The 14903-nt window shown below is 50.1% G+C and overlaps 1 protein-coding gene across 5 annotated transcripts in view; it reads left to right on the top strand.

The window, feature by feature from the left end:
• The window catches only part of Psen2 (presenilin 2), a 36464-nt gene that overhangs the window by 9221 nt on the left and 12340 nt on the right, over positions 1-14903 (top strand). For 4 of the 5 annotated variants that reach the window (XR_373599.4, XM_011238776.3, XM_006496712.3 and 1 more), the window contains exons 2-3: positions 8490-8633; positions 13302-13516. Coding sequence is in view for 4 of the 5 variants with exons in the window: in XM_011238776.3 (XP_011237078.1) it covers positions 8493-8633; positions 13302-13516 (356 nt within the window). In the remaining variant the exon portion in view is untranslated. Of the gene's footprint in view, positions 1-8296; positions 8384-8489; positions 8634-13301; positions 13517-14903 lie in introns of those variants that run through there. The other variant, NM_011183.3, reaches the window with a different exon arrangement.

Genomic DNA, 14903 nt, shown 5'->3' with positions numbered 1-14903 from the left:
TGTTCTAGACAGACATACAGACAGACACAATACCTATACACATAAAATATAATTTAATTTTTTAAAGGAAGCTTAAGTAATGTGATAGCTCATGTCTGTAATTCCAGTGCATAATCACTGAAGCAAGAGAACTGCTGTGAATTCAAGACAAGCCAGGGCTGTGTAGTGAGTTTCAGGCCAATTGAGCTATGTAGTGAAACACTATCCCCAAAAATCAACCAACCACCCAACCACACAGCAACAACTGTTAAGTCACCAAACAGAGCTAAAGGAACACTGAGACAGTTAATTATGACTCCTTTAATGTTGGGAACCTGAGTTCTGGGGTGTGGGTGTCAGGGATGGGGGCCCAGCTGCCCAGATATGTGGCCCTACAGTCTGTTAGCACAGGATTTGGACATTGCTACATGTATATACTTTTGGAGTTGTACACTAGCTTGCTCAGTCACCTCTGACCTGTATCCAAACTGCTACCCAGAACATTTCTGTGAGGTCTTCATTAACGACTTCCTGAGAACTTGGGAGAAAAAAAAATGTTTTTGTGTTTTGAGACAGGGTTTTGGTGCGTAGCCCTGGTTGGGTTGGTACTCTGTATGTAGCCAAGGCAGGCTTTAAGTTAATGACAGTCTTCCTGCTCAGCCTCCCTCTCCCAGTGCTTTTGATTCTAGACAAGTGCCATCCCTTCATCTTAACACCCACCCCTAAAAACCCCAAACTGCAAGGCAGGTAGATTTCTGAGTTCAAGACCAACCCAAAATGCCTATATGCCAGTGCTTGGAGGTAGAGAGGCTGGGACATCTGGAGTTTAATGTTACTACTACTGGCTGTAGTAGTGAGTTCTCTCATTAGAAAAACAAAACAAAACAAAGGTCATCCTGGCTATAGAAAAATAAAAAATAAAAAAAAAAAAAAACTGAGAGAGGAGAGAAGGAACCATAACACTGTGTGTGTGTCTGTGTGTCTGTGTGTGTCTGTGTGTGTGTGTGTCTGTGTGTGTGTGTGTCTGTGTGTGTGTGTCTGTGTGTGTGTGTCTGTGTGTGTCTGTGTGTGTGTGTGTGTGTAGGTCACATGGATCTTTCTAACAAAAATCTGTGTGGCTGTATTTTAGCTGTTTCTTTAAGGTTGGGCTTCTGATCAGTTGGAACCCGCAGACAGCAAAGGTTTCTGTCACTGTCAGCTCACCTGTCGGGCTATGGCCGCTGGGGAGTGGTGCTCAGTCCACATGCAGTCTTTCCTCCCCGGGTTTAGGGATGGTAATGCTGCCACCTGAACACTCTGGAGACAGAAAACACCAGGTCAATCCTCAGGAAAGTTAAGGCCTCCTTAGGGCGACAGCTGTCTGTGGCCTCTCCCGTGATTCAGAGAACAGGTTGCTTGCTTTGTTCGTCTTTGCAGATGAAGGGGATGAAAGGCTGACCGCCTTCCTGTTACACCTCAGAAAGAAACTTCCTCATGCTTTTAAAAATAAAAGTAATACATACTTATTATAAAAACATGTCTTTAAGAGACACCCTCTCCCCCTCAGCCTGGGAATCGCTGCTTTGGGTCCCTGCGGGTATTTCAGGTCTCGGGGTCTGGTGGAAGGTCTGGTCATTGGAGGCATGAGGCTGTTGGCACTCTCACCTTCTGGGCCTGAGTTGAGTAGTTTTGGTGTGCCACAGGCCCAAAGCTGAAAGCCCAGCTGACCCTGGACTAGCTTATAAATCTGAAGCAAAGTAAACTACCCTGTTTTAAAATAATGTAAATTGTATTTCAAATGTTTGCCTTAGTAGCAGAAAGCTACCTGACACATCTTAGAAAACCGAATTTGGTGACGAGTCATTGAAAATGTCTTCATTGCTTTTACTAACCCCCTATCGAAAAACTTTTCCACTCGTCTTTTGAACTGAATCAGAAAATCAGTACCCCACTTCCTTCCTTCATTGCTAAGAGTTGGCAGGTCCACCTCTGAGCCTCACAGACTGGCAGGACTGAGAGGGGCTCAGAGAGCCCTTGGGTCTGGAGAGTGTGAGACACTTTATTAAGGATTTTGAGCTGGCTGGGTGGTGGTGGCGCACGTCTTTAATCCCAGCACTCAGGAGGCAGAGGCAGATGGATTTCTGAGTTCGAGGCCAGCCTGGTCTTCAAAGTGAGTTCCAGGACAGCCAGGGCTATACAGAGAAACCCTATCTCAAAACAACAACAACAACAAAAACAAAACAAAACAAAAAAAGGATTTTGAGCTGGAATGATCTGGGAGTGGGCAGGGGCTGTTTCTAGATACATCCTTGTCCATAGCAAGATATACGCCATCCAAATGCCTGAGAACACTCTCAAAGAGTCAGAGGGTGTGGGTGTAGATAGTTGCCTGTCTCTGCAGGAACCTGATGGTTCTGATTGGCTGGGAGATGACATCGTTCTGTGGGCAGTTTAGAGACCTGTAAACTGGTCCTTATCTGTCTCCTTGAGTCTCGCTTCATCCCCAGCTCCCCTGGGCTTTGGTTTCCTGAACTGTGAAATGGGGGACCAGCCAGTGGCCCTTAAGGTCTTCACTCCAGCTTTGACGCCATCTGTGGAAGTTTCCTTTCCTTTGACAAAATGTTCCCACCGTCAGGCTGAGGCTGGAGGGAAACAGGATCTCCCTGGGACCTGGCCTTTGTTCTGTTCTTGTTCGTGAGTCTGGTGGCCTAGCAGTTCCCTAGCTTCCAAAGAAGGGCAGCTGCTGGCTTTGTTAATCCCCTCTCGATGTCCCCTCCTGTCCCCATCGAGGCTCCCATTCACTGACTAGCCACTGTGCCAGATGCTTACATCAATCTTACAAGGGAACCTACCCTGCTGTTCATAGAGGGGGGGAAATAGCTCCTGCCACCTTGCATGGCTAGAAGCTGTCCAGGAAGTATGGTTCATGTCACACTAGTCTATGCAGCCACTGGCTGCTGTGTCTAATTTAAAGAAAAAAATATTCTGCACCTGGTGGCGGTGGCACACTCCTATCCTAGCACTGGGGAGACAGAAGCAGGCAGATCTCTGAGTCTGAGGCCAGCCTGGTCTACAGAGCGAATTCCAGGACAGCCAGAGCTATATACAGTGAGACCCAGTCTCAAAAAACAAAACAAAAAGAAAGGAAAAAAATTCTAGTTTTTACCTGAGGGTGGCTTGCTAGAGGCACCCTCCCTGTCTCTTCCTCCTAACTGTCTCCCAGGCGACTTCATGAAATGAGAAAAATTGCTCCAACCCAGGTATTTCAAGAGAGACAGAGTTAATGGTGTTTAATGCAGACCATAAGCCATGTGAGGGTCTAGGGTCTGACTTTCTAACTCCAGCTCTGCATGAGATCTCCCAAAAGCCAGGAGAACCATTCAGCAAGTACCAGATAGACCAGCCCAATACATGGTCAGGTGCTGAGGGTTAGAAGTAAGTCTGGAATGTGTGAGATGTCGCAGGGCGTACCCTGTTTGGGGGGGAAACCCTTCCCTAGTGTGGAGGAAGACTGGGACTTTCCAGGGGTTTTGGAAGTTCTGGGAAGTAGCCATGTGACCCCGAAGGTGACCTTTTGAAAGATAAGGGTATTGTTCTGTTGGCCCTTTGGAAAAGTGTCAGGGTGTCCTAACCTCCCTGCAGATAGACTTGTTTGTGGCCCAGAGTTTCCAGTTCACGTTTGGAGTATGATTTCCCATGAGGTGCTAGAATTTTCCGTGGCATTCCGAAATCTCTTTCCTGCCGGGGCCACTGATTTTAAACATCAGGGCAATCCTGTGCCTCTCTCCACTGTTGAAAAGCAGGTCTGAGAAAATTAGGTCACCCGGTTTCCTTGATAATTGCAGCAGCCGGTTGGGGAACTTCTTAGTTCAGCTAATCAACTTCTGTTTCCAGCCCTCAAGTTAGTAAAAGTCGGCAGAGGGTAGGTAGGTCCTTAGTCCCTCAGCCACCCTGCCATGCCGGCAGGGCGTCCAGAACAGCCTGTCTTCTGCACACGGTCCACACTTCCCTGTCAGCCCCTCGGTGCTTCCTGTGGACTCTCGGGATGCGGAGCTGGTTGTCTGACGTCAGCAATGGCAAGGCTCCCTGCGCATCACTGCCTGTGCTGAGTCAGGCTCCCCCAGGACCTCCTGGCATCGCTCAGCGGGGCTTGTTTTTCTATGCTCATTAGTTCGAGTGGTGATTTTTCCCTCTAAGGATTTTACTGCTCTCAGACTGAAGAGCAGACAGAGGCCTTGCAGACCGGCCCTTAGGGGTTCTAAAGGGAGTGGAAGACGCAAGCATCCCTTGTTTTTCAGGGCTTTGGAGATTATGTCATTGGCTTCCTATATTCTCGTTTGTTTTCCCAGGCCAAGCAGGTGATTCTGGCGGGGGAGGAAACCCTGTGTGTTGATGGTTTCCTTTTACAAACCAGTGGCTTGTTAGGCACTGTGGCACAGGCCTTTAATCCCAGCACTCTGGTGGCCGAAGCCTGAATTCCAGGCCAGCTTGGTTTACCCATCCAGTTCCAGACTAATCAGGGCTACTTAGTGAGACCTTATCTCAAGAGGAGAAAAATCGGTAGGTTGAAGATGCAACCCATATTGATTATTAAAAACGAGGGTGGGGTGGAGCTGGAGATGTAACCCCATAAAGTACTTACCTAGCGGGCAGGCCCTGGGCTGTACCCCTAGTACATCGTGAACTGGATGTAGAGGTTCATACCTGTGATCCAAGCACTTGAGAGGTGGAGGCAGAAGGATCAGAAGTTCAAAGCCATCCTTAGCTACATAGTGAGCTAGAAGTCAATGAGGGATACACGAGACCCTGTCTGAAAATAGATAAAATGGAGAAATGCAGAAAAATACAAAGCCAAAAAAAAAAAAATCACCCACAAACCAGTTTAAAGATAATGACTTTTAATATTTTGTAATAGTTTTCCAAGTCCTGTGTGTGTGTGTGTGTGTGTGTGTGTGTGTGTGAAATTCAGATGTTTATAAGAACATTTACTTTCTGTTCAATTTAACGTCACGTAAGTGTTATTAAGTAGTCTTTGAAGTGAGACTTCGGTGCTCCTGTAATAGTCCTCGTCAGATGGGTGGATACTGTAAGTGGTGGTGAATACCAAGTCCTGTGTAAATTGTGTTTTGGTTTGGTTTGGTTTCTGAACATACATATTTGTGATAGTTTAATTTATAAATTTGGCACAGCAAAAGATTGATAACAACAAACCAGCAATTGCAGCAATATACTGCAGCGAAAGCTATTTCAGACTTACGGATTGATCACTCTGGAATTTTCCACTTCACGTTCTTGACCACTGATAACTATAACCACAGGAAGTAGAATTGCAGATAAGTGGGGGAGGGGGAGGAGGAGGGAGTTCCTGTACCAGAGAAGAGAGTCAGAAACTTCAGTCATTTTTACTCTTTATGATAACAAATAACTGCAGCACATATTTTTGTATGAATGGTTTTTCTTAGATAAAATTCCAAGTTGTAGCATTTCCGGATCTAAAAGGTCTGAATCTTTGCATAGCGTTGGGGTTTTCCTGCTTTTGTTACTATACATATATTTTATCATATCTCCATACCCCCCTGCATCAGATGCCCAGATCTTCCAGCCCTTTCTCCATGGGTGTTGTTGGAGACTTTGCAAGTCTGAGAAGCTTGCACGCCTCTCTTCCTAGTTGCTGTCTGACCAGGTCCGGTGTCCAGGATTAAGGGCTGTACAGTTTACCCCTTCATCCCTACAAGTCATAGGAGTGGGAGGTACTGGGTAAGAGGTTCCCTGGCCTTCCTGAGTCTGACCCAACCCAGGGAGGCCATGGGTATATGAACGTAGGGCACCATCTCAAAATGCGTCGCCCAGACATTAGGCTAGAGTGGAGCTTACAGGTCCACGTTTTCAATGCACAGCTATGATAGTTAACTGTGAACTTGACAGAATCTACAGTCGCCTAGGAGATGAGCCTTTGAGAATTATCTTGATTTTGTTAGCTGGGGTGTGAAGACAAGCTCATGGTGGGTGGCACAGTCCGGACTCTGTGTGTGTGTGTGTGTGTGTGTGTGTGTGTGTGTGTGTGTGTGTGTGTAGGAACAACCGGAACAGCTACATCCATTCCTCGGTCCCTGCTCCCTGACTGTCTGTCAATGAGATGTGACTGACAGCTGCTTCAAGCTCCTCCCACCGTGATGTGCCTGTACAATGAGGCGAGAGCCAGAATAAACTCTTGAACTGTGTACTTACCACAACAGATAAGATAATAGTCTACTCTAGCCCAGCATTGAAGAGACCAGCAACAGAATACCCAGGCTTAAGGATAACTTTGATGTGGGGCCGTGGATGAAACCCAAGGCCTCAGGCATGGCAGGCTCTGCCACCGAGGCACATCCCTGATCTAGATATCTGTGAGAAGAGAATTCACTGTTGCCAGAAGAGATACGGAAGAGATCTCGGGTCTAGTGGGTGTGTGTTTAAGATATGACAGACAGCCAGTTCTCAAAGAGGAAGGGGACCTTATAGTCTTGCAGACCCCTGCTTGGCAAGAATTCCCCCATATGTCAGGGCAAGGTGACCTTTGAAGCTATGTCCCCTTAAGCTGAGTTCTCTTGTAGAGACTCTTGGTTCCAAAGCTCTAGGGCACAGAACACCTTCTGAGCACAGGGCTTAGCTCAGCTTCCAGAATGCCAAGTATGAGGGCAGTGGACCCAGCATCTAGGCCATGCTCTGCTGTGTGTGGCCTCCATAAGAGGACATTTCTCTTCTGCCCTCCTAGGAGATACCTAGGCTGAATTACACTCCCTTCCCCTTGGCCAGATGCTCAGACCCTTTCCCGGGATGGCCTACCCTAGCAGGTCCCCTGATCTCACCATCATATTGAGACAACATGGTGTTGTGTACCCATCCTGTTCATAATACTTGAATAGTTACATCTTTCCAGAATGTTCTGTCTCTGTCTGTCACAGCTCATATACCTTTCTGGCCCATGCCCTGTCCTTCTCAGCCCTCAAGACCCAAGAGACGGAGCGCCTGGTCCTCTCCACCTCCCTCTTGTGCCTGTGGTATTCTGCAGCTGTCTTCCCACTCCTAATGTCTGCTAGACCCCGAGAGGCAGCTTCTGGGGGCTCTGTGAGGACAGAGGGTATCTTTATAGTAGGTCCAGTCAGAGAGGTAAACAGAGGCAGACACTGTACCATCTCTGTAATGTCAGATTGAGGGAAGTCTTTATGGAAGTTATCCAGGCCATAGCCAGGAAGGCTGTCTTCCACTCGGAAGCCACAGGCTCTGCCTTGGTGAAGGGACCCTGTCTAATCACTTGAAGATCACACGAATTCTAAGAGTGGCTAATCTGGAGACAAGCTTTCAACAAAGAGCAGGCCTGCTTCTACCTCCATAGCACAAAGCTCAACTCTGAGGTGATGTGGCTGGTAGTGGCAGTGTCTGTCCAGATGTGGGCACAGTCAGATCCTCCCAAAGGTTGTGCCTGAACCCAAAATGTGGGGACTTGGAGCTTTACTGGGTGCCACAGGGTGATGCTGTGTCAGAGTACATTATTGAGAACCTTGCAGAAGTCCTGTGTCAGGGGGCAGGTGTCCCTGCCCCCCAACCCTCAGTGTGAGTACTTCCAGGGATCACCTCCCCCTACTGGCTGTGTGGCTCCTGGACTTAGCTTCCACATTTAAACTGGAGACTCTACGTACCCCACACCCAGGTACCCCTACCCTTAATGGTATCCCATTTTCAACCCACAGACACTCTGTGGATCACTGGATCACATTTAACCTTCCTTGGTAGCATCCTGTTCCTCATCTTGGTCTAGCCTGGGCTAACCTTGTCTAGCCTGGCCTAGCTTGGCTAGGATCTTAGGTTTTTTTTCTTTATTCTATTCTCTGAGTCAGCTCCTCTCACCTAGCATGTGTTCCCTTCAGTCTAACCCTCACTGGGCCACTTCCCTCCACCCCTTCAGTACTTCCTCTTGACCTCTGTCCTTTGCCTCACCATCACCAGCTACATGGACACTTGTCAACACCCAGCTTTCCTTGAGCTGACACGGGCCGCCTTGGTGTGGCCATTGTCTGATCTGCACACTCTTCGCTCCACCTCCAGCAATAGTCCTGTCTAGGAAGCATGGAATTTCAGCTTCTGAGGACAAGTTCCTTCATCCTCTGTCGATGTGCCATTTGTCAAGTTGGATAATGTTTTTGTTCTTACGAGACGAGAGGGTTTACTTATTCGAGGCTAGAGCTCCGGAGCCAAGCACAGGAGACTTCCCACAGATGTTTATCGATTGAACAAACATGTTGACAGTTCAGAGTGACCCTGACTGTTCTAACTGGACATTTTCCTCCACGTGACAGGAGTTCCACTCAAGCCAGTCCCAAGCAAGGCTGCCGTGGCCTTGTGCTGGCTTCTGGAACTCCGGTTTTGAGCAGTTGTTTGACTTGTATGTAGAAAGCTTGTTATAGGCAAGACCTATGCCTGGTGTTCAAGCCACTAAACCATCCCCCATGTCCCCACTGCCTATGCCTGTCCCTGTGCTTCTTTTCCAGACCATGCTCGCATTCATGGCCTCTGACAGCGAGGAAGAGGTGTGTGATGAGCGGACGTCCTTGATGTCAGCCGAGAGCCCCACATCTCGCTCCTGCCAGGAAGGCAGGCCAGGCCCGGAGGATGGAGAGAGCACTGCCCAGTGGGTAGGTTCCCCCAGCAACTATGGGCCTTAAAACAGGACCATGGGGTTCCTGTGTCTTTTTTTTTATTTGTAATTATGCGTATTAATGTATATATGCGTGGAGGTATATGCATATGGGCTAAGGTACCCATGGAGATCATAAGGGAATGTCCTCTCCCCTGGAGCTGGAGTGACCCGCACTTGTGAGCTTACTGACGTGGGTGTTAGCAACTGGACTCAAGTCTTTTACAAGAGCAGTAGGTACTCTTAACTGCTGAGCCATCTGTCCAGCCCCCTCCTATGCCTTATGGCTTGCTGAAGTTGGATCTGAGATGTCTCCCCAAGACCTTTGTGCTGAAGATTTGGTCCCTAGTGTGCTGTGACTGAGATGTCCTTAGAACCTTTAAGAAATGGAACCTTGTGGAGAGTGGCAAATCTTTGGAGGAGGCCCCAGCCCCTCCTCTTTTTCTGTATCCTGACTGTGAGGTGAGCAGCTTGCATCTCTCCATGTTTTCTGCCACAGTATGGTTACCACACGCTCAAAGCAACAGGGCTAATCTGTCCCAGACTGAGCCTTCTAGGCCGTTTCATCTGCAAGTTGAATTACCTTGTTATATATACATATATGTGTCCACACACAGATGGATGAATAGATAGATAGATAGATAGATAGATAGATAGGGAAGGAGGGAGGGAGGGAGGGAGGGAGGGAGGGAGGGAGGGAGGGAGGGGAAGAGAGAGAGCGAGCTGACTCTTGTGGATGAAACCAGCCACTCAGGAAGAGCAAAACAAATGAAAACTGGCTAGGGCAGTATCATCTGGCCATGAAACATCTGCATCTTCTCTGTGTCAGGGCTTTGTAATAGACTACACAAACACAGTGTGCAGTGGGCTACACAGTCACAGTGTGCAGTGGGCTACACAGTCACAGTGTGCAGTGGGCTACACAGTCACAGTGTACAGTGGGCTACACAAACACAGTGTGCAGTGGGCTACACAGTCACAGTGTGCAGTGGGCTACACAGTCACAGTGTGCAGTGGGCTACACAGTCACAGTGTGCAGTAGGCTACACAATCACAGTGTACAGTGGGCTACACAGTCACAGTGTGCGGTGGGCTACACAGTCACAGTGTGCGGTGGGCTACACAGTCACAGTGTGCAGTGGGCTACACAGTCACAGTGTGCAGTGGGCTACACAGTCACAGTGTGCAGTGGGCTACACAATCACAGTATGTGTTGGGCTACACAGTCATAGTGTGAAGTGGACTACACAAACACAGTGTGCAGTGGGCTACACAGTCACAGTGTGCAGTGGGCTACACAGTCACAGTGTGCAGTGGGCTACACAGTCACAGTGTGCAGTGGGCTACACAGTCACAGTGTGCAGTGGGCTACACAGTCACAGTGTGCAGTGGGCTACACAGTCACAGTGTGCAGTAGGCTACACAATCACAGTGTACAGTGGGCTACACAGTCACAGTGTGCGGTGGGCTACACAGTCACCGTGTGCAGTGGGCTACACAGTCACAGTGTGCAGTGGGCTACACAGTCACCGTGTGCAGTGGGCTACACAGTCACAGTGTGCAGTGGGCTACACAGTCACAGTGTGCGGTGGGCTACACAGTCACAGTATGCGGTGGGCTACACAGTCACAGTGTGCAGTGGGCTACACAGTCCCAGTGTGCAGTGGGCTACACAGTCACAGTGTACAGTGGACTACACAAACACAGTGTGCAGTGGGCTACACAGTCACAGTGTGCAGTGGGCTACACAGTCACAGTGTACAGTGGGCTACACAGTCACAGTGTGCAGTGGGCTACACAGTCACAGTGTGCAGTGGGCTACACAGTCACAGTGTGCAGTGGGCTACACAATCACAGTATGTGGTGGGCTACACAGTCACAGTGTACAGTGGGCTACACAGTCATAGTGTGAAGTGGACTACACAAACACAGTGTGCAGTGGGCTACACAGTCACAGTGTGCAGTGGGCTACACAATCACAGTGTGCAGTGGGCTACACAGTCACCGTGTGCAGTGGGCTACACAATCACAGGTGTGCAGTGGGCTACACAGTCACTGTGTGCAGTGGGCTACACAGTCACAGTGTGCAGTAGGCTACACCATCACAGTGTACCGTGGGCTACCCCGTCACAGTGTGGTGGGCTACACAGTCATAGTGTGCAGTGGACTACACAATCACAGTGTGCAGTGGGCTACACAATCACAGTGTGCAGTGGGCTACACAGTCACAGTGTGCAGTGGGCTACACAGTCACAGTGTGCAGTAGGCTACACAATCACAGTGTACAGTGGGCTACACAGTCACAGTGTGCGGTGGGCTACACAGTCACCGTGTGCAGTGGGCTACACAGTCACAGTGTGCAGTGGGCTACACAGTCACCGTGTGCAGTGGGCTACACAGTCACAGTGTGCAGTGGGCTACACAGTCACAGTGTGCGGTGGGCTACACAGTCACAGTATGCGGTGGGCTACACAGTCACAGTGTGCAGTGGGCTACACAGTCACAGTGTGCAGTGGGCTACACAGTCACAGTGTGCAGTGGGCTACACAGTCACAGTGTACAGTGGGCTACACAGTCACCATGTGCAGTGGGCTACACAGTCACAGTGTACAGTGGGCTACACAAACACAGTGTGCAGTGGGCTACACAGTCACAGTGTGCAGTGGGCTACACAGTCACAGTGTACAGTGGGCTACACAATCACCATGTGCAGTGGGCTACACAATCACAGTGTGCAGTGGGCTACACAGTCACAGTGTGCAGTGGGCTACACAGTCACAGTGTGCAGTGGGCTACACAGTCACCGTGTGCAGTGGGCTACACAGTCACAGTGTGCAGTGGGCTACACAGTCACAGTGTGCGGTGGGCTACACAGTCACAGTATGCGGTGGGCTACACAGTCACAGTGTGCAGTGGGCTACACAGTCACAGTGTGCAGTGGGCTACACAGTCACAGTGTGCAGTGGGCTACACAGTCACAGTGTACAGTGGGCTACACAGTCACCATGTGCAGTGGGCTACACAGTCACAGTGTACAGTGGGCTACACAAACACAGTGTGCAGTGGGCTACACAGTCACAGTGTGCAGTGGGCTACACAGTCACAGTGTACAGTGGGCTACACAATCACCATGTGCAGTGGGCTACACAATCACAGTGTGCAGTGGGCTACACAGTCACAGTGTGCAGTGGGCTACACAGTCACAGTGTGCAGTGGGCTACACAGTCACAGTGTGCAGTGGGCTACACAGTCACAGTGTGCAGTGGGCTACACAGTCACCGTGTGCAGTGGGCTACACAGTCACAGTGTGCAGTGGGCTACACAGTCACAGTGTGCGGTGGGCTACACAGTCACAGTGTGCAGTGGGCTACGCAATCACAGTGTATGGTGGGCTACACAGTCACCATGTGCAGTGGGCTACACAGTCACCATGTGCAGTGGGCTACACAGTCACCATGTGCAGTGGGCTACACAGTCACAGTGTGCAGTGGGCTACACAGTCACAGTGTGCAGTGGGCTACACAGTCACAGTGTGCAGTGGGCTACACAGTCACAGTGTGCAGTGGGCTACACAGTCACAGTGTGCAGTGGGCTACACAGTCACAGTGTGCAGTGGGCTACACAGTCACAGTGTGCAGTGGGCTACACAGTCACAGTGTGCAGTGGGCTACACAGTCACAGTGTGCAGTGGGCTACACAGTCACAGTGTGCAGTGGGCTACACAGTCACTGTGTGCAGTGGGCTACACAGTCACAGTGTGCAGTGGGCTACGCAATCACAGTGTATGGTGGGCTACACAGTCACCATGTGCAGTGGGCTACACAGTCACCATGTGCAGTGGGCTACACAGTCACCATGTGCAGTGGGCTGGCTGGCACATCTCCCTTCGCCTCCCACCCCTCACCTGCCTTTCTGATGTAGGCTGCTGTTTCCAGGTACTGTGAGCCTGGGACAGATCAATGTCACAGAAACATTGAGATAACTCCTTCTGGCAGGGAAGGGTTCAGGTAGGTAGGTAGCCAGATGGGGTAACCATGTGCTGAGATGGCCTGAGTCCAGCCTGACGTTAGCCCTGGGAGACACAGGGACGCCCTGACCCATAGATGTGGCTGCACTGTGACCAGTACTGCTCCAGCCTCAGGTCAGGAGATGGCTAGGCATAGCCTCTGAGCCTCAGTGGGTTCACAGTTCAAGGTCATTCTTTTCTTATCTATTAGGTTTTTTTTTCTCCTTGGTGTCAAGTGAGCAGCTAGGTCGGAGCTCCTGCTGTGAGGTACTGAGGCAGCCCCGTGTTTTGATGCTCCAAGAAGTGCTGGGTCTTCTAGTTAGTCAAACAAAATGTTTGGTCTGTTTCCCTGTCTCTTCCCTAGCCTGTCTCCTCCTAGACCAATAAGGCCATGTTAGTTAGTGGCCTTAGCTCCTGTCCTTGGGAAAGGCAAGGGTCTTTGGTGTGCCCTTCTGTGGCTATGCAGGCTAGCTCTGACCCTCCTCCACCACCACCGTCTTCTAAGTTTTTTATATATCCCGAGACTTAAATCAGAGCTCGCGCTTCTCACATCTAGAAAGCCGCAGTTAGCCTTCTCAGGCCTACTTCGGAAAGCCGCTGCAGGATGTCAGCAGCTCACTGTGGGGGCCTCTGTGGCCCTCACCATGTGTTTTCCCACAGAGGACTCAGGAGAGCGAAGAAGACTGTGAAGAGGACCCGGACCGCTACGCATGCAGTGGGGCTCCTGGGCGACCGTCGGGCCTGGAGGAAGAGCTGACCCTCAAGTATGGGGCGAAGCATGTGATCATGCTATTCGTGCCTGTCACGCTGTGTATGATCGTGGTGGTGGCCACTATCAAGTCTGTGCGTTTCTACACTGAGAAGAACGGGCAGCTGTGAGTTGGGGCCTGGTTGGCATGGAGAAGTTGGGGTGGTAGTTGTTTTGAGGGGGGGTCAAAGGCTCCCTCAGCTACTGTTGTAGCTCTGCAGAGCAGTGGCAGTGACTCTGGCCTATACCCAGTGTTGCTGGCTCCAGTCCTGTGACTTGTCTGGACTCATCTCTGACCAGTCTCCATTTCCATGCTTGTTTCATGGGTTTAATTACAGGGCTTCCTGGAGAATTAACAGGCTAACACACATGAGCTGTCATACAGGACTCACCAAAGGCTAAGTGGGATCTTACCAGAGGCCAGCTCTGGTACTGTAGTTTTGAGCTCTGCATACCAAGTACCCAGCCCTGGCCCACTGTGTTTCAAACACTGAGCGACTTCAGGCGAGCCACGTCCTGCCTGGGTCTCTGCCCCCTTAAGTATGAGATGACAGGGTTGGACCCAGTGATGTCTTAGCACATTTCCAGCAGATGATGAGGACTTATCAGGCCCTTTTATGACTTAATAAATATAATTCAGAGAACTGTGAGCTTCCCTAACCCCAGCGCTCTCCCCCCTCCCCACCCCCACCCCACCCCACCCCTGCCCCATGGGCTCCTCACTCACTGCTTAGCACATTTGAATCTTTTTGTATTTTTTAGAAAAGCGGAGGTAGGAAAGTTCCCACACTAAGAGGCTTGTAGCCTGTGGAGGACTCATAGAAACAAGAGATGGAAGGCATAGAGAGGTCAGGGCAGACATGGCTCCTGGCATTTGAACAGGGAAGAGCAAGGTGCCTGTGAATTACTTCCAGAGTGGGGACGGTACCTGCAGCTACAGTTGGGGGAGAAGAGGGTGCGGGAGTCTTAGGCTGAAAAACTTCAGTGGGGTGTGTTGTTGGGTTCTCTAGGGCAATGGGACCAATGCGTGTGTATTATGAAAAAGAATGCATTAGATTGGCTTATACAACAAAGATTAGCTAGTCCAACAGTGGCTCTCTGCATGCTGAAGAGGCTGAGAACCCCATAGCTGCGGTTCATAAGGCTGGATACCTCAGTAGTCTCAATCTGTTCCTGAATGCCAGCAAGGTTCCAAGAGAGCTGCTGGCCTTTAGTGCACAGTGGCTGGGATTCTGCTGTTAGTGAAGGGTGGGGCAGTGGCAGCGGTGGTGGTGGTGGAGGCAGCAGCAGCAGCAATGGAGTAGATGCACTCACTAGCAAGGAGTGATGAAGGAGGCAGGCAAAGAGCACTGCTTCCCTCCAACCTCTTTCTACCTAGGCTGACAATGGAAGGAGCTGTCCACCCCAGGGTGGGTTAATCCTTCCTAGAAATACCCTCACAGACCCACCCTAAGGCATGCCTAGTTGATTCCAGATACACTCACTTGGACAATCTGACTTAATCATCATGTGGA

The sequence above is a fragment of the Mus musculus genome, chromosome 1, assembly GCF_000001635.26.
Source record: "Mus musculus strain C57BL/6J chromosome 1, GRCm38.p6 C57BL/6J".
In the NCBI taxonomy this organism is placed as follows: Eukaryota; Metazoa; Chordata; class Mammalia; order Rodentia; family Muridae; genus Mus; species Mus musculus.
Note: the sequence above shows the minus strand (reverse complement) of the source record. Positions and strands in the feature narration are given on the sequence as shown.